Source organism: Haplochromis burtoni, unplaced genomic scaffold, assembly GCF_018398535.1.
Source record: "Haplochromis burtoni strain Fernald_Lab_line unplaced genomic scaffold, NCSU_Asbu1 Contig_66, whole genome shotgun sequence".
Taxonomy (NCBI): Eukaryota; Metazoa; Chordata; class Actinopteri; order Cichliformes; family Cichlidae; genus Haplochromis; species Haplochromis burtoni.
This window is the reverse complement of record NW_024582427.1, coordinates 938756-956853: the sequence shown is the minus strand read 5'-3', so window position 1 is coordinate 956853 and position 18098 is coordinate 938756. Positions and strand designations below refer to the sequence as shown.

Genomic DNA, 18098 nt, shown 5'->3' with positions numbered 1-18098 from the left:
TGTTTGGAAATCTTTGAACCCACTCGATTGTGATGTTTGCAGCCATCAGGACATCTTTAAAGACGTGTTTCATAGAAACATCCTTCAGTTTAAAGACCACAAAACGCTTCTTTATATATAGAGAAAATATGCTGCAGAGGACTTTGTTGAGGCCAATCACCATTACTTTGATTGACATTTCATTTAAAATTTGCAGCTGTCGACACTCATTATGTTTTAACCAGAGGCCACGGGTCGAAGTCCTCAACAAACAGGATCAAAGGCTGTGGCTTCCATGACAACGGGTTATCTGAGCTGACACCAGATGAACCTGTGATGTATGCACATTGGCATAGGTCAATGAAATGATAACAGTGTTTGGGAAAAAACGGGGATAACAGTTTGGAGGCCACTGCGGCTCCTTTAATCAGGCTGAAAGAGGAACATTGGTGGGGTTAAGGGTTAGTTACAAGTTTATGATGGGAAACCTGGTCCAGAAGAACACCACTGATTGGATTATGAAGCATAAACTATAAAGACGACATTCACATATCTTTGATATTTCTGACCAACATTTTAAAACACAAAAGATGCAGTTTACTATGATTACTATGCTGGAGCAAAGTATAGTGTAGCTTTAATTTGTGGCTTCAACTAATAATTCTTTTCGATATTTCTCTTTGACAATTTTAGTCTATAGCAGGCTGCCAAACATGAGGCCCAGGGTCTAGAATCGGCCTGCCAAAGACTCCAATTTGGCCCACTGGATGGCTTTGGAAAATGCAATATTTTGTTTAGATATTTAACTGCGTTTTCATTAGTTGTATGGCTTCTCCATGGCTATTTATTCTTCACAGAAGAAAAGAAGTAATAGATAAACAAATAACTACCAGAAAGTTCATATTTTTTTACTGTATACTATAGAAATGTATGACTTTTACAGTGGGTTCATTGTTTAAAAAAAATAGAAAAAAAGAAAAAAGATATTCTTTCAGTAATTTCTGTAATTTTACACATGCAATTCTTACAATTGAAACCCAAAGCCACATGTCTTTATCCTGTAGAAAAACTGAGCTGTACTGTTGAAACTGAACTTCTTTTTCTTATACTAAAATATGTCAGGGATTAAATGTGCAGTTAAACTTCTTTACACTGACAAAAAGATGAGTTTCACTGGTCAGTCCCACTTATGATCAAAGTGGGACCCAATGTAAAATGGGTTTGACACCCCTTTAGGTTTATAGGACGCTGGAAAATACTGAAAAATGTCCATCAGACATCACCAAAGCATAGAAAACATGAAAAAAAAACATTGGATTCAGAGGGTAGGGCATTGTTTTGTCCCACTTTTAGTTAGGAATGACACAAATGATCTAAAGTCCTGTGCAGACAGCCAGACATGCACTTCTTTTCCAGTGCAGGGCTTCAACATCTGGTCACTTTTCCATAATAGCCACAGCAGCAATTTTACCAAGTCAGACCTGGTAACGTTTACAGAACATAACACAAGTCTGAACTGAACGCAGTCGCATTAGCAGACAGGCACGCACAAGATTACAGCTGTAAATCTCTATCATGTGTCCCTGAATTGCCCAGCTCGCTATAAAACACGACTGTTTGGAAGAGGGACGCAAATATCGATAACACGCACACCACGACCTTACATCTTAAATCAGCTGCAGCGAGATGAGGACTTTTCTCAATTACTATTTCTTGCATTTTCACTATTTCCTCATCCATAAGAGAGATGTCAAGAGTGTGAATGCCTCACAGCACTGAAGCACAAGTACAACAAATGGTGTGAATACCAAGGAGAGACAGAGAGAAAGTCTGTGCTGTGTCTGAACTTTGATGTGAGCACCTGAATGACATCCCTTTATCAGACTGGTGAAGGTTGCAAAGGTACGTATCGCCCATCTGATTTAAGAAAGGGGCTAATTTGACTCACCAACTCATCGAGGGAGTGATCTGGCTGACGCCACCAGGAGGGAGGGAGTAATATCCTGAGAGGTCCTGGGACTGATGCCTGTGAACGCCTGGAGGACACACAGACACACACACATTAGCATCATTGTAATCAGGGTTTTCTCAGTGTTTGAACATCCCCAGCCCACAGGTCTGATGGGTTTAGCAGTGTAAGCAGCATAGGAACCTGCCATTAAACACGTTAACACACTGACTCACATATTCTCGGTCACTGTGGCATACTCTGTCTTTCTGTGTGTGTGTGTTTGTTTCTTCCACTAGAAACCAATGATGCCAGTCGGTTTCACTGGTTTATTCCACACAAGTCGGGGTCTGTCGTAAAAGCGGCCACATTTTAAAAACCCACAACGACACGGGCAGACGCACACCCAGACGAGCATCCAAACAAACACTCTATGTCTCTACTTTTAGCAGAAATGTTTTCTAACAAAAGAAACACAGACTGCTTGACTCTGTGCCCTCACACAGAAAATATCCAGTCTCTCTCTCTCTCTCTCTCTTTGTGCCCTTCAAAGGAAGTCATTTGTCAACAGGCAGCACCTAGCACTTAGCGCGGCCCGGCTGCTAACCTGTGTTTGCAGCAGAGGAATGCTCTAGATGACTGTAATTTGGCCGCGGCTCCGGGCCTGTTTCGGGACCCCGAGCCGCTATAAATCTGGATGACAGGAACGAGACTGAGTCAGTCGACCTGTCTCACCACTCAACCCTTCCTCCCATTCCTCTGTCTGTCCCACCACGCCCTTCCTCCCTTCTCCTCTTGTCCCTCATCCCTCCCCTGGTGCCCTCCACCCTCCCACTGTCCGGGTTCCTCTTATTGCTCGTCTCTGCCCTGCTTCTCACCCCATCTTGACCCTTTTGCCTCTCTGTTTCCCATCCTTCGCGTCTCACCCTCTTTCATTAAAGACCCCTTTCATCCTTTTTCCCTCGTCATTACACCTTCATTCCTTGTCATCCTCCCCTCCCCTGCACACCTTTCGAGTATTTAATGGCGACGTTTTCAAGTTGCAAGCCTTCATCGGTCTCTCTCTGTTCTTGCTTCTTTTTAAATAATGTCATTCACAGTTTTATTCATGCAGCTTGTGTGAACAAACTTCACCCTGCGTGCACGATGAAGTGTAAGTAAGCAGTTGAGTATTTAGTTAAACTTGTTAAGCTTCACTCACAGAGAATATCTAAAAATGCTGCAGCGAGTGCTTGACTCAAACTGGTTCGCAGCAGTACAGTAATGATTAGCTGACCAGCCAAAGTAGCCACAGAGCGCGCTCAGTACGCCGCTTTGTATGTATATCAAGAAGAAGAAGGGACTTTTGGGCTGCTGCAGCCACTTCCCTTCAGAGATTGTTCAACATATAGAAGTTTTTGATGAGGGGTAAATTCCATTTATTGGAAACATCAGGCTTACATTCAGAGTGTGCTCGTACTGATGAAAAACTGCTGCGCCACAATAACAGTCGCACAACCAAAGGCAGCAAAACAAGGGTCGGGGGGGTGGAAGGGGGGACTTTTTGTTGCGTGGCAAAGTGCTGTATCATTTTGCAACAATTTGTGTCATCCGAGACAACAAGTACAAGTAGATTTTGGGTGCCACTTACGTGTTACTCTGCTTGTTTTGCTGTTTTTCTACCTTTAATACAATTTTTTTACTCTCTTTTATTATGCTTTATAGTTTTTACACTGTTCCACTACATGAAACTACATGAATTTTACTGTATCACATTCAGATTTGATGTACTTAAAGATAATATTAATATATATTTTAGTTAAATAACTTATTTTTACTTTTACTCTCTCTCTTTTTTTGTTGTTGCTGTAGCTTGTGTTCTTTTTACCTTGCTGAGATATTTGTTTAGTCATCATTATTTGAGGTTTGGAAGCATTCACTTATGCACAGTTCTCCTGAAATCTTGCCACAGCATTTCAATCAGGCTGAGATCTGGACTTTGACTGGGCCGTTGCAACACCTCGATTCCTTGGGATTATTGTCCCGTTGAATGATCGAGTTTTGGCCCAGTTCCAGCTGTCAGACAGACGGCCTCACATTTGACTCTACAGAGGAGTTCATCGCCGATTCAACCTAAGCCATGCTGCCATGTTCTTTTTTCTGGCAACACATCCAAACAAGCCATACTTATTCAGTCTTCTTCTAATTGTATGGTCATGAACTTTAACATTTAACAGCCTCTAGAGTCTGAAATGTAGCTCTTGAGTTTCTACAGTTTTTCTGAGCATTGCACAGTCTTGTGACATTCCTGCAGAGGAGCAAACTATCAAAACCGCTGTTACAGAGATGCTGACACTGGCTCATGATTAATGATTGATGAAATGGATTTGATTAGCAGTGCCTGGCTGCTACGTACTCCCTAAAATCCTATGGAAATAGTAAGCACGCACTTTCTTTTTTCCATTTTAATATTTTGTTGTAGTTTGTGTTGAAAGGTTTGGCTGCTATAAACATATGAATTACATGATAAATGAAGTATGTGCTATCTTAACAAGGGTATAAAGTTACAAAGTGGCATTTTTTCCCATACACACTCATAGGTGAGTCATTGCGACTACTTTAGATGTAACTGAAACCCTGCGAGATTAAGAAATGTGTCAGAAATGTCTGCTGCTGTGCTAGAAAGGTGAAGGTACAGTACACAGAAGTTAAGCATGAAAAAAAACCTCCTACAGGTACTTGTATGTATGCTAAACTGCTAGACAACTGAGAACACGGTCACACTGTGTTTTATTTTCAACTGCAGCATGAAAGCCTTTTCATATCTCTACCATTTCCTCTCTGAGGCAACAGCGACTGAGGCTCATGGGTATTGTAGTGTTTTGTAGGCATCTGCCATGCCAAACTGACATTTCTCAGAAGTAGTGGCTGAAATAATTACATCTGGTGGCCACAAATGAAATTATCCAGGACTCCAGACGCACACACCTTGGAGCATGCAGCTTGCAGCACCGTGTTAAAAAACATTTGCTGCCTCAGAAGAACAATTGCACAGCCTCACCAGCATCACCAACATGGGCCATTTTGTCCCTTTGTTAGTGACAATCTGAATGTGCCCTCATGTGAGTTTCACTGTCAACACGGTTAACTTAAAGATGCTTAATCTGATGAGAGTGTCAGACTGCCAAGTTAACCCCTTCGAGCGCAAATGTTCTGAAAACACGTGATCGGCAGTAATAACAACAGCAGATGCTAATACTTCTTGTGATATTGAAACTTAACATCCTTTTTCGAAATTACCCATTTTCCCTAAAATGACTGTATGGCAAACATCAAAGTCGAAATCCTACATGCGAACTGCACACAAGTTTTTATTTTAGCAGTTAATCTTCACACCTTAATGCGAAGGAAACTTGATCATGGTTTCTGTAAGTCACCTTTTTGCCCTTGCTATCAGTTTGTCTGCTGTTGGGAAACCTGAAGGGGAAAATTAGCAGCAGTAATGGGGCAGTTTTCTTTGGAATGCCCCTTTTAGCGCGGCCGTCTAATAACAACTACAGCAACTATCTCACGGTCTCCATGTTGGCGTCTCGGGAAACACTTCAAAGAGGAACCATTTGAGTCAAAGTGGCTGCGTGTGAGCTCAGTATTAGAACGTGTGCATGTTAAACTGAGAGTCGAGAAGCTGAAAATAGTATTCCTGCACTGATAATGTGCCGCGGTGGTTATAACCACTGAGAGTGAAAGCGATGCAGCATCTGAGCCATTAAATGACTTGACAATCAGCCAGTGTGGTGTACATAAAAGAGCCCAAAGACCAGAAGAAACTGTGCAGAGTTTTGTTACAGTAAGGGCAGTAATAAGTGCTGACAAATTTTACACAAGTACTGGAACTGTTTCTTTCTTTCCTTTTTTTAAGCGCAAACATCAAAAGCTGCAGTAATAGTAAAAGTCAGTTTTTTACAGTGTAAAACTACAGATTGTCGAATATGACTCTTATTTTTTTTCTTATTATTCATCGTCGATACACAGTTTCTCCTTTTAAGCAGGGTGACTCACACTCTCGCTTCCAATTCAAAAAAATGTATCAGCTAGCACAAACAGGCTCCGATGACCCAATTTAAAATTATTTAACGTTTTGCATTTTCACCCCAATTTAACTCTATTATTTTAACTCTTGCGCTCATTCGCCTTTACACTCTTTTCACTGGGTCTCTCTCGCACAGCGACTCGTTTCTTTTCAAAATAATGCGATCGCTTAATGAAGAAAAGCACTACAGGTTAAAGAGCCTCAAATAGTTAATAGCCAGCACTTTAAACTGATGTGACTGTAATATAATTAAATTTACTTGCATTAATATAGGCATTTTAATCCCACATTCATGCAGCACTTTATTCTAAACACTTCAATAACATCATCTACCTCACATTCACAGCCGGTTTAATCACCTGTTACCCTGCATGCAATGTTGGGCTGTGGGAAGAAACCCAGGCAGGCACAGGGTGAACATGTAAGCTCCACATGGGATTCAGCCGGGATTCAAACCAGGAACCTTCTTGATCTGAGATGTTTATGTCTCAATTACTCCGGTAAGCTTGGAACTATAATCACTATTTAAAAAATACGATTAAATAAATTTGCGTTAACAACTATTCATTTGTTGCAAATAAACATAAATAAATAAAAAGTTGATTTCCAGCCTCGTCAGCTATTTCACGTTTGGCACTCCTGAAGTAATCAAAGCTTGCTATATGACAACAGATTGTCTCACACACACATGCACTCCCCTTCCGATTTACAGTAATACATACAATAGCATACAGTAAGTGTTAAATCACATGGCAGGGTGATGGTAAGCAGGCATGTTTCACTTCTCTGTATTTTATAATCTATTGTCTGGGCAAATATTGTCTTCCTTTTTTCCCCCCACTTGAGAAACATTGCCAGGTTCAGTCCTACAGTATCACGGTCTGAACTAGAAATTGTTGTTCGTGTCTTTATGTCATCATCGCGTCTTTACTGTAATTCCTTGTTCACTTGTCTCAATAAAACCTCGAGTCGAATTTGAACCTTAGGTACTCTCATTTAACACTGTTGCTAATTCAGCTGCTTCAGAGTCTGGTTTTTACCTCCCTGCATCCACAGAAGGTCCTTAAGGTTTTGTGGACTACTAGAGACTCTGTACGTCGCTCCCACTCAGCTTGAGATCTGTGGACTCAAAAGTCATCTTTTTAAACTTGCCCTTCGTAACTTTTTGTCCTTATTATTCATTTACTTTTTTGACCATTTTTGTCGTTTAGCACTTTGTAATATTTGTCTTCAAACGTGCTATAAATACAATTTTTACTTACAAACAGTCATATCTGAATCGAGATGTTGCCCAATCTAAAGGGAATGTTCCACTTTTGAATCACACGCGGTGTTACGCTTGACTGGAGGAATGACTGAATTTACTAAGCCGACCAGCTGGGTCACACTATGTCAAACACAACCCGGCAGAAAGGTCACTGCAGCGTTCGAATCTCCTGGATTTACTGACAGTGAAATTTCCTGCTTTCCTTTTCAGGTTGTAAAACACTTTCACCTGTATTTTTGAGCCTGGAAGGTGCTACACGAATGATGGATTATTGGTAAGACATTGAAGCTTAAACAGGCTTAACGTGAATTAGATGTATAAAAGTTTGAAGTTCCAGGCCTTTTTTCTAAATGTGAAAATTAGTTAAAGTCCATGATTTTTGCTTTTAAAAAAAAGCCTTTTCATTATGATTGTTTCATCTGTCAGACAAATAAATGTGTTAGATAATTACAAGACTGTTTAAAGTTTATCACTTTGGGTGGCAAAAAAACAGGAGTAAAACACAGTGTTGTTAACAAGCTCTTTGGTTATCCTTCCATTCCTGTCATTGCCACTGCAGCTTCTAATTTTAAGTCTCTCGGTGACGTAAAGTGGGGCTTAGGTATGACAGTGTCTGTGACTGTGCAGCACCTAAATTTAAACCTAGGATTAACGAATCTTTCTGTCACTGAAATTTCTCTAAATACTTCATAAATATTCACTGGGTTGAAGTTTTACAGTGGAGGAAATGTTTACTTGATCCTCTGCTGAATATCCAAGTTTGTTCACTTCCAAAAACTGTTTTATGATAGTTTCATTTTAATGGAGACAGACGGAATATTAACCAAAACACATCACAAAAATGTTATAAATTGATTTGCATGTCATTGAGTGAAATAAGTGTTTGAAACAAGCAAAACATGGTGGAGAAAACCATTGTTGGAACCACGGCGGTAAAACATTTCTTTTAGTTGGTCACCGGGTTTGCCCACATGTCAGGGAGAGATGTCTGGAGGACAGATGTCTGGAGAATGGGTAGGCCACTTCTTTGTTGCCTTAGCGATATGTTTGGATCATTATCATGCTGGAAGACCGATCCATGACCCAACTCCAGAATTCTGGCTAAGGGAAGGAGATTTTACAGTACCTGGCACATTAATTGGCCCCTAAATGCAGTGAAGTCATTCTGTACCCTTAGCAGGAAAAATCATAATGATTCCACTTCCATGCTTGACTGTGCTGATGATGTTCTGTGGGTCATACTCAGCATTTCCCTCCCTCCAAACATCTTGATTTTGAGGTCTACTTCTGTCCCAATCAGCTGAGGGTCGGGGCAGATGGCCAGTTTCTCGTGATCGATTTCTCATGATCATCCTCACCCTATGAAGCAAGATCCTGCAATGTAGCCCCTGATTGAGGGTGATTGATAGTCATTTTATATTTCTTTCCATTTCTGAATAATCACACCAACAGGTGTCACCTTCTCACCAAGGTCTACAGTGCAGGGCTACAGTCTTGTCCCTGACTTCCTCTGACAGCTCTTTGGTCTTGGACATGATGGTGGAGAGATTAGAATGGGAGAAATTGATTCTGTATTTTAAAAAAGCGCTTTATGCTTTCTGTAATTGATGACTGATCAAATGATTGTAATATGTTTTCCACTGGGCCACGCAGGCAGTCAGTAGAAGCCAGAATTGTGTCTGGGTGGTTGGGGCTTAAATACATATTTCAGTCACTGACATACAAATCAATTTATAACTTTTATGTTTTTTAAATTTCTTTTTGATTGATATTCTGTCTCTCTTCATCAAAATGGAATTACCATAAAATAAATTAGACATCGATCATTTCTTTGTGAGTGAGCAAACTTAGAAATTCAGCAGGGGATCAAGTAAGTATTTCCCCCGCGCTAAGTTTTCTGCTGACAACTTTAACGGCCAATTTTAATACACTGAATAAAAGAAGTGAAACATGCTATGAGAAAGATGATGCAACATGTGCATTACTTTAGGGGAAATTAACGGGAAAATTAAGGGGGTTGTAAAGTTGAAATATAGCTAAAGGTAAGGCAACTCCGTATTTAGGCAGCAGTGAAAACAGACAGTGGGTGGTGATGGAAATAACAGAGGAAGTAAACTGTGTGGTGAGAATAAATGACAGATGTAGGCTCTGTGTACAATAAAGGATATTAAAAAAAGAACATTTATATCTTTAACTGTTTCAAAAAAATAAAAACAAAACAGAAATAAACCCACAAGTATTGTGATGTTTGTCGTTAACATTGACGTCCACTCACGGGAATTTCTTATTGCCTCTAATGATGTCACAAAGAGCAGAACAACAACAGGAAAGATGAACTTTCACACGTCGATGGTGCGGTGCTTCTGAAGAAAGGCCCAAGGCCACAAGAAAGATTCAAAGTAGGTGATTGATTAAATACATTTAAAAAAACTGTAATCACAGCTCTTTCCTTCCTGACCTTTTACTCGAAGTGATGCAGATGACGCAATAACAATCAGAAGCCTGGAGAGCAAGCAAAGTCATCTTAAGGTCAAGAAATCCAGAGGAAATTTGTAACCATAATTTGTTAATTGTTCAACTAAAAGCAAAATAAAAAAAACATAAACAGAGTTTTGTATAAATGACCTCGTTGTTTAACTGAGCTTCTCTCTCTTTTGTGTAATTTTCATCTTAATGTCTTATTGTATATTATTTACTGAGCTGTGTCATTTTTATTTAAGCTATTTCAGTGGTTTGGCTGCTGTAGCACAGAAGCTTTCCAGCCTTCAGGATAGATAATATACGTCTTATCTTATCGGCTACCAGTTTTATATTACTGAGGTTTTGCTGTGGGCCTGCACGTTCTGTGATGCCAATAAAACAATTTCACAGGGGATAAGCAGTCAGGCACAAGTGTGTTTTTACATAAACTCTCCAGAAATACATGGGTAAACACAAAGACAACATGCAGCCTCGCCGCAGGACACTTTTTCGCCAGTTTCTCAGCTGATTTCAGGCTATTGAGTGGACTAATGTGTTTGACCTCTGATTTATCAATAAAGATTTCCATGTAATGCAAGGCTTTGTTACAGAGGAGCTATATGCAGCCCTGTAGACACACAGAGGACTTAGAGTTGTATTCGCTGGTGTGTGCTTGGAGAATGCATGCACAGTTGCTGCCCTTGTAGCGTAGTCTCAAACCGGACCAATACGGGGAAGTTCGCATGAAGCCTCACTTTCAAATTTATGTCAGCCCGACCCAAATGGACCCCCACATACTAGCACACGTTGAAGGCTGGGATTTTATACTCTATTAAACATGCTACAACCTTACCTGGGTGGCAGGTAACCCCATCCCTAACGCTTTTTCACACAGAAAACAGAAACTCCAAAAGCAGCCACAGCATGAAAATCAATGCATTTTCCCCCCCTCGTCGAGGCTGGTGTTATTTTCCTCCATCAGCTGTGATTTTAAATATTGGAATGACTGGACTGATGATTGAACTGAGGTGAGGATCCCATGTTGACAGTCCAAAGCATGAATCATGTTTGTGTCTGACACAAACCGAGCACAGGTGACCAAGATTATAGGAGTCAACTTGAGAAAAGTTTGCAATCTGATACTTCCGTTACAGTGCTAGTGTCACGAAATCCTCCACCAGACTGATGCGGGTAACTTTAGCTGTCGAGATATTAGAAAGGAAATGGATTTTGCCAAAACGTATTCTTTAGAAAAACGACAGATTCTGGCACACTGCTATCCTCCTCGTGTCAACTTCAATGATAAAACTCAAGGGGAAAGCAAACATCTGTACATAGCAAGTTGCACTTTGTGATTAAATTACTTAAGCATGGGTTCAACTTTTGCTGTGCAAGTCCACTTGGGACTGCTTAGGTAAACGTTATCAGGCGGTTAGTGGGAGGATTCTAGTATACATCAATGTGTGTTCCTGCTTTTTGTGACTGCGCAGACTTGTTGGGAAGAATTTGCTTTAACATTTACCAACTACACAAACACCTAGAATAACAGGATTGACTCCTGGGGCGTGCCAGCTGTCCGTGTCTGCAATGTAGGCTTAATAGACACGTGTAAAGCTGAAGGGTCAAAGGCCAAAAAAGCCTCCAGAGACCAAGCACTAAAACCAAAGAAATAGCTCAGGTCCCTTTATTTCCCCTTTAAGCAACGCGCAAAGAGGAAGAAAGGTGCGCCAAACACTGACATCACTGGTGAGGTAACCCCCGAACCTGTGATCAGCTGACAGACAAAAAGAGAAGTGAGGTAAGGTGGCGTGCGTATGCATGCACCACGGTGCTCCTCTGTGGAAGCGTAGCCAAAATAATTCAGGTGAGATGGTCTGAGAAAGGTTAGATGTGGCAGCCAGGTGTTAGCGTGTGTTTGTGTGTGTGTAAGTAACAAACAGGTGGCTCAGTCTGTCATTACGGGCTGAGTCACTGTGTTAGACACACACACACAAAGACACACAGACTCTCTAAGCCAGACAAGCGGGAGTGTGTTTGGAGGAAAAAGGGGGATTTCCAGACGGAACAGGCAGGAGATCGCCTGAGGTCTCGCGCTGTCTCACACCTAATCAGAGCCGATAAAAGACTTTTGTTCTCTGTGGTGTTTTTTTTCCAGTCTGTTCTTCACTCTCGTCTCTCGCTCTCAGCCTGTTTCCTCCTCTTTCCTGTTCTCTCTTGGACGTCACCACAGAGGACAAAATCCTTCAATGACTCTCGCACAGACTCTGTAAACTTCAGAGAGTTTATAAATGACTTCCTGAGGAAAAACCAGGCAGCGCTAGAAGACCACTGAATTTCATATCTCCACATCAGGACGACAATTTTAAGGCTCTCAGCAGCATTAAACTGTAACTTCTTTGAACCGTGGGATAGCTACACTGCATGTCGATCTTTTTTTTAGCACCTTTTGCTGTGTTCTGCACATGTCACCATTACAATTTTTGTCTTACTTTGTGACTGACTGTGTTCACAGGGGATCATTAACACAAACACGACAAACAAAAAGAAATATTTAGGTTTCTTCACACCCCTCGTTCACAGGCGCGTTTTCATATGAGCGTCTGGTTGTTACTGTGAGCTGAAACTTCTATCTCCAGCGGTGCTCACACTTTACCAAGAAACCACAGAATTACATCAAATAATAACTAAATAAATTTTCTTATAGTTTCATTTCTCTGTAAGTTTCCCCCACTGACATACATGATCACGACTTTAGTCAGCCACCATGTGTGAGAACTCTGCATTTCTCCTCCTCTCCCTTTGTAAGGTTAAAGAGCACTGCAGAGAAGCTTTGCATGATTCGAGGGTCAGAATAATGCTTATTTATCTTAATGTTTGCCCTTGGTGCATCAGTTCTCACTGTGTCTGAAACAAGCTGTTTAAGACAACTTTCTTCTGATTGGCTAAAGGCCTGAACGGCAGGTTTCTGGAGTCTTCATCCATGAAATCACCAATCACTGATTTCATGCAGAGGCAATTTTTTATTTAAAAAAATGAGCGTTAACAGGAGTAATAAGAGTGCTTAGCTCACATGGCTCACATGGACCTTATTTAAGCTTTGGCTATTTTTAACAAGAGTATTCACCGTTCCAGCGAGGTTGCACAAGAACAAAAAGCATTGCAATTGCATAAACTCGTTAATCCACATAGCGTGTTTAAAATAAAAAGGAAATCACCAGTAACCTGCATACTTTTGAGGAGCTTGATGAGCCATCTTCTGGGGAACACGTTCGGCAAACGTGGCCGGTAGTTGTGACATCTCACACTAAAGCGAAATGCTGCACAAACCCACTGTGCCACCCTTCAGGCCCTGCCACAGGCAGGTCCAAAAGCCGATAGTGTTTTAAATGCCAGGGTGTGTTTGTTTGTGCCTTCCAAACAGAGGAGAGTGTGTGTTTGTATGTGTAGTGCTTGCTAAGGAGAACCTTGTGTGCGCTGCTGCAATGGTTTGTGCGATTGTCACCCTAATTGTTTCCATCTTTTTGTGTGAGTGTGTGTGTGTGTGTGTGTGGCTGGCTGTCCCTTCAGAAGAGCAGGCCACTTCAGAGAAGCCATGAGACCGCCACAGGCTGACGGAGCTGATGCTGCCACTTCACACACAGAGTGCGTGCCTGTGTCTTTCTATGTGTGTCCATGTTCCAGGCGAGGTGGGGGAGCCAAAAAAGAAATACTGTGTGCGTGCATATGAAAGAGGGAGTGCGCAAAAATATTACTGCATTAAATTTGTAATATTACATTTCTCGTGTGTGCTTCTGGTGAAGTGACAAACGTGTGTGTGGTGCATCTGCACAGATGTGACAAATGATGTGTCAACAGCACAAACAGTGTGTATGCGGACCGAGGTTTCAGCGACTACTCGGCAGATGTCCCGAGAACGTCTGTGTTTACTTGCACTTGTGTAGAGAGACTTTTTAAATCTAACTCAGCTCCAAAACTTCGCCTGTTTAGCTGCGTCTGCATGCGCAAGCCTCCACTAACAGTGTGTGCACAATGTTTCTATACTAGGTGTCTACGTGTGCTCTCACCTGTCTTCTGGCTCATGTCTGTGGGCAGGTGAGGAGAACTCGGGCTGAAGTGATCGTTGCTGTAGGGCAGGAGGGAGGTCAGCGGGTGCATCCCGTGAGACTGCTGTACCACCGAGACTTTGTTAGACTGTTGATGAGACGACAACAACAACAACACAAATTAATTCAGATAAAAGAAGAGCTTTGAATATCCTTCAAGAAGCCTGAGAAGTACAAAAAACTGCTTTTGCCTTATGTTAGAACATTTTGCACAATTCACATTTTCCAAGCAAAAATAAAGACTTTTGCATGTGACAGACATAAAAGAGACCCAGGATGATACAATCTAAGATACACCAATTGAAAACGAAAAAAACCCCCAAAAGTATTTGTTTAAGTTTGGCTAATCAAGTTGTCTGGAATCAAGTCAGGAAAACCAGATGTATCTTAATTTGATCACAGAATCTATATTATTCCAATTACAAATAATGTCTGCAAACTGCATTTTGAGATTTTAAGATTCAGAATCAGCCGTTCGGCCCAACGCTGCTGAGCACGATCAAAGAGCTTTGCAATTACACGAGTTTTCCTTTCGTTCATTTGCTTACAAAAGAAATAACAAGATGCAACCAGACATGAAAAGAATTATTTAAAAAAAATCTGCGTTCTCCTCTTAAATAATTCACTGATGGAAGAAGATGCAAATGTTAAGTGTCTCCGAATTTTGGGGGGGGATTTGCGTGCACTTATACTTCATCCAAGGCTGAAAGAAAAGGAAGAAAGCTGGACATTTTAAACACGGTTTGGAACAAAACAGATGGGCCGTACTTCGCTCACACTGGTTTTCAGTGGAGCGGGGAGGCGGAGGAGGAGGTGCAGGAGGAGGACTATTTGATCGATAAGTCTTTGATGATCAAGTGAGGCTGCGTGTGAGCTTGTTTGCTTTCATGTCTCTGTTTACAAATGGCTTTCAATAACTTACGTGAAATCCAGTTATTACTAATGCTCGCAGCATGCTAGCTGACATACGATATGTCACAGCGGTTTGCAAAGTTGGAAGCAGCTAAGCGGCCGGCCTTGGACAGAATTTCACTGCATTCATTTGAAGCAGGCCCTGTGTGGACTGGTATTGTTTTCTTGGGGAGTTTAAATAGTGCCGTTCGGTGTGAGTATCAGTGTGTTTGCAAGCAGGTGGATGTGTGTAAATGTGAGGCTCTGCAGAGGCGCTAATTTTCCTCGGCACGAACATTAAAAAAAAAAGAGAGAGAAGTTTTCCAAGCAATTTTATTTTGGACACTGAGATTTATTTGCATAAGCGTGCATGTGTGTGAAGTGTGTAAGATCAGCAGTGCAGAAGGCCAGATCTGCTGCTGCTCGCTAGACCCCCCACTGAGTTACAAAGCGAGCACCTTATCACTTAAAGGCAGAGCTTCCACACTGCTACACTGCACATTTACACACACTTTAAACCGCTCCTTTCCGATCAATCAGCATCTTAAAGACTCGCATTGACCACACGCGTGCGCACACACGTGTGTGGAAACGGACCCTCATGTGTATGCTGCACGACCGGAGCTCAGATCAAACTGCTACACCGCTTTTTAATGCCGTGAAAACAAAACTGGCTGCTTCTGTTATCAAGAGCCGAAGGGGAGGTGTGAGGATGGGGCTGGTGATGGTGGTGGTGGGTGGGAAGAAGTGCAGGGGAGCAGGTAGCATAGTAGGAAGGTGAAATGTGGTGATAATATGACCTGCATTCATAATGATCTGAAGAAACAGTGAGACGGAGGACAAACCTCGTGGTTTAAGGATTGTACAAAAAGCCTCTTTCATCACCTTAGAGGCCGAGAACAAAGGCAAGAGAATGAAATCAGCAGGCGTTAAACACTGAGTAGGTTTTAAGGTTATGACCCGGCAGACCAGTATTTTATCAATGAAGATGGGCAGGGGAGCTGCATCGCCTTGCTGGTTTGCATGTCATGTGGTTAATCACGTGGGGTCGAAGACGGAAAGGGGACTGTCTGCAGTTCGCCAGCTCAGGATGGATGTGTGAAAACACAGAAGTCTGCACAGCTGGTCTTGTGAAGGTTGGACATTAACACTGCATCAGCTCAAACGAGGTGACTGCATTGGCCCTTTCAAGTTAGAGATGGGAAACTGACATTTATGGGAACATGAAAGTAACTCTGAAATAAAACAGACAGACGCGGATACAAAAAATTGCTTCTGGCAAGCAATTGTTTTTTTAGTTTAATGTGGCGGGCCACATGTAAGTTAAATTATTAATTTGTGTTCTTTTCCACATTTTCTAAATGCTAAAAATCTCCATTAAGGCATTCTACTTCTTATGACTCACTGGGGTCAGATTTTCTCAAACGTCTGTCTTTTAATGACCCTTCTGCTGCTTTGATGGCGTTTTCATTCCCAGAAACACCAATCAGCCACACTGTTACAAACCCCAGCCAACTACCGGATAGATCTGGACTGTGCTGAGGGTTGCACTGTGGCGAATCCTCCGGTTGTTAAAAGAGATCGTGATTTGAGGCGTCTGACGGCTGAGTCAAAACTTTTTGCTTTCTGTCTTTTCCTGCTACTCTCGGCTTGTGCTGGTCAGACTCCCTTATGTCCGTTTGCCGGTCTGCAACACGCGCACTGCGGTGAGGAGAAGTAGTCACGTGTGTGCTCACGGTCACACGCTCACATGTCATTAGCGTGGAAACTCCTCACTGTGAGCGAAGAAAGTTCACTCACAGCAAAGTTCGCCAAAGTAAACCACAGGGGGAACCACCACGCAAATTATTTGTAACAACAAACCTAATCAGACACTTAAATCACCCTCGACCTCTTTAGCTAAAGCTAAAACTATTCAGTACTGTGAGGCAGCCACAAGCCAGCAGCCTCGGTATGAGCAATGGATTGAAGCAGTTATGAGGAAATTATGGAGATGACCAAAAAAAGTGAAAAGGGTCAATGTCCCGTTAGATTGTTATGTTATAAATATACTGGAATACAATGTAAGTACCTGAGATTTGTTTTGTTCTGTAAATCTGATGCAGTTCCTTTTGTTCGGCGTTTATTTTCAGATGTTTCATTGAGAGATGGGAGCGGTAACTTTCTGCAATTTGGAAAAAACTGTAATTTTTTGATTTAGAAAATAATATTTTGCATTGAAGAAAATCTGCGTTGTCATAGATCTTACAACGAACCAGCCAAGAAAATTGCAAAAATGTGCTTTGTGAAGCGGCAGGGCGCCCTGTCGAGCTAAACAAAGCCCTCTGCTGTAAGGCAATGCTTTTCTTCAATGACAATGATGAGTCCACATGTCAGATGAACGTCAAGGTTTCCCAGCAGAACTTTGCATTCAAATAAGATGATCAATGTTCTTCGATGTCGCCTCTCTGTGAAGTTATTGATGTGGTTGATTTGCATAAATCGTCTCTTGTTATCAACACCGTTTTATGAGCGACACACAACTCTATCCAAGGAAAAGGAAGCAATTTATTTTTGCATTTTTTCTTCACATTCAGCAGTATCACTGACATTTTGCAGGGAAAATCCCCAAACGATGCAACTGGCACCGGCGGTGAGTGGCATAAGAATGCGGAGGTTCTTAAACTGCACCGGGTGTAAAACTACTGCCTGGATGACCTAGTGGAAAAACATGGAGCGCTGTGTCGAATGAATGTGATTTATGCAGGGAAAATAAACAAGAGTTTGCAAAGATAGCATGCTGATTTTTTTTTCTTCTCTCTCTCTTCACTAAAATTGAATTTGGGTCCTTTTTATTCACAAGGGTTGATATGAACTGTAGGGTTAGATGAGGCCTTTGGTTGGGGGAAAACTAGAAAAAGTTTCAGAACTGGTATAGCTGGTAAAAAGGTTGCATGACATTAAAAAAAAAACTTTTCCTGTAATAGGAGTCAAAACCACAAGTAAGGCAATGAATGTTCATGAGCACCAACAAAACTCTACATGATTCTTCACGTTACAAAAGACCGCCTGGGACAGAAACGCAGAGGTTAAATAACATCAGTACTCGACAAGTGTGACTTTTCTGCACACAAATCACACTCGCATACAGTTTGCGTACAGACACATACGCACATCTTCTGCTTCTCGGCAGATCCTTCGCATATGGGGCGAAAATGCACACACGCGCACGCACACATACGCACATGTGCTCAGGGCTGCTAGGAGCCTTCAAAAGTAGCTGTGGCTCTGTTTCACGTGCTGAGGTTGATTTAGCCGTTTTGCTGTAACATTATAGCCGCAAAATCGTCCATTTATGTTTCCTCTCTTCCTTGGGGTAATTAGCCGGCCTTGAAGTGGCTT

The 18098-nt window shown here is 41.7% G+C and overlaps 1 protein-coding gene across 9 annotated transcripts in view; it reads right to left on the bottom strand.

The window, feature by feature from the left end:
* tcf7 (transcription factor 7) overlaps positions 1 to 18098 on the bottom strand; it is a 74722-nt gene that overhangs the window by 17470 nt on the left and 39154 nt on the right. For all 9 annotated transcript variants that reach the window (XM_005923099.3, XM_005923100.3, XM_005923101.3 and 6 more), the window contains 2 exons: positions 13788 to 13914; positions 1928 to 2015 (listed from right to left, as the gene is read on the bottom strand). In XM_005923099.3, coding sequence (XP_005923161.1) covers positions 1928 to 2015; positions 13788 to 13914 — 215 coding nt within the window. The remainder of the gene's footprint in view (positions 1 to 1927; positions 2016 to 13787; positions 13915 to 18098) is intronic.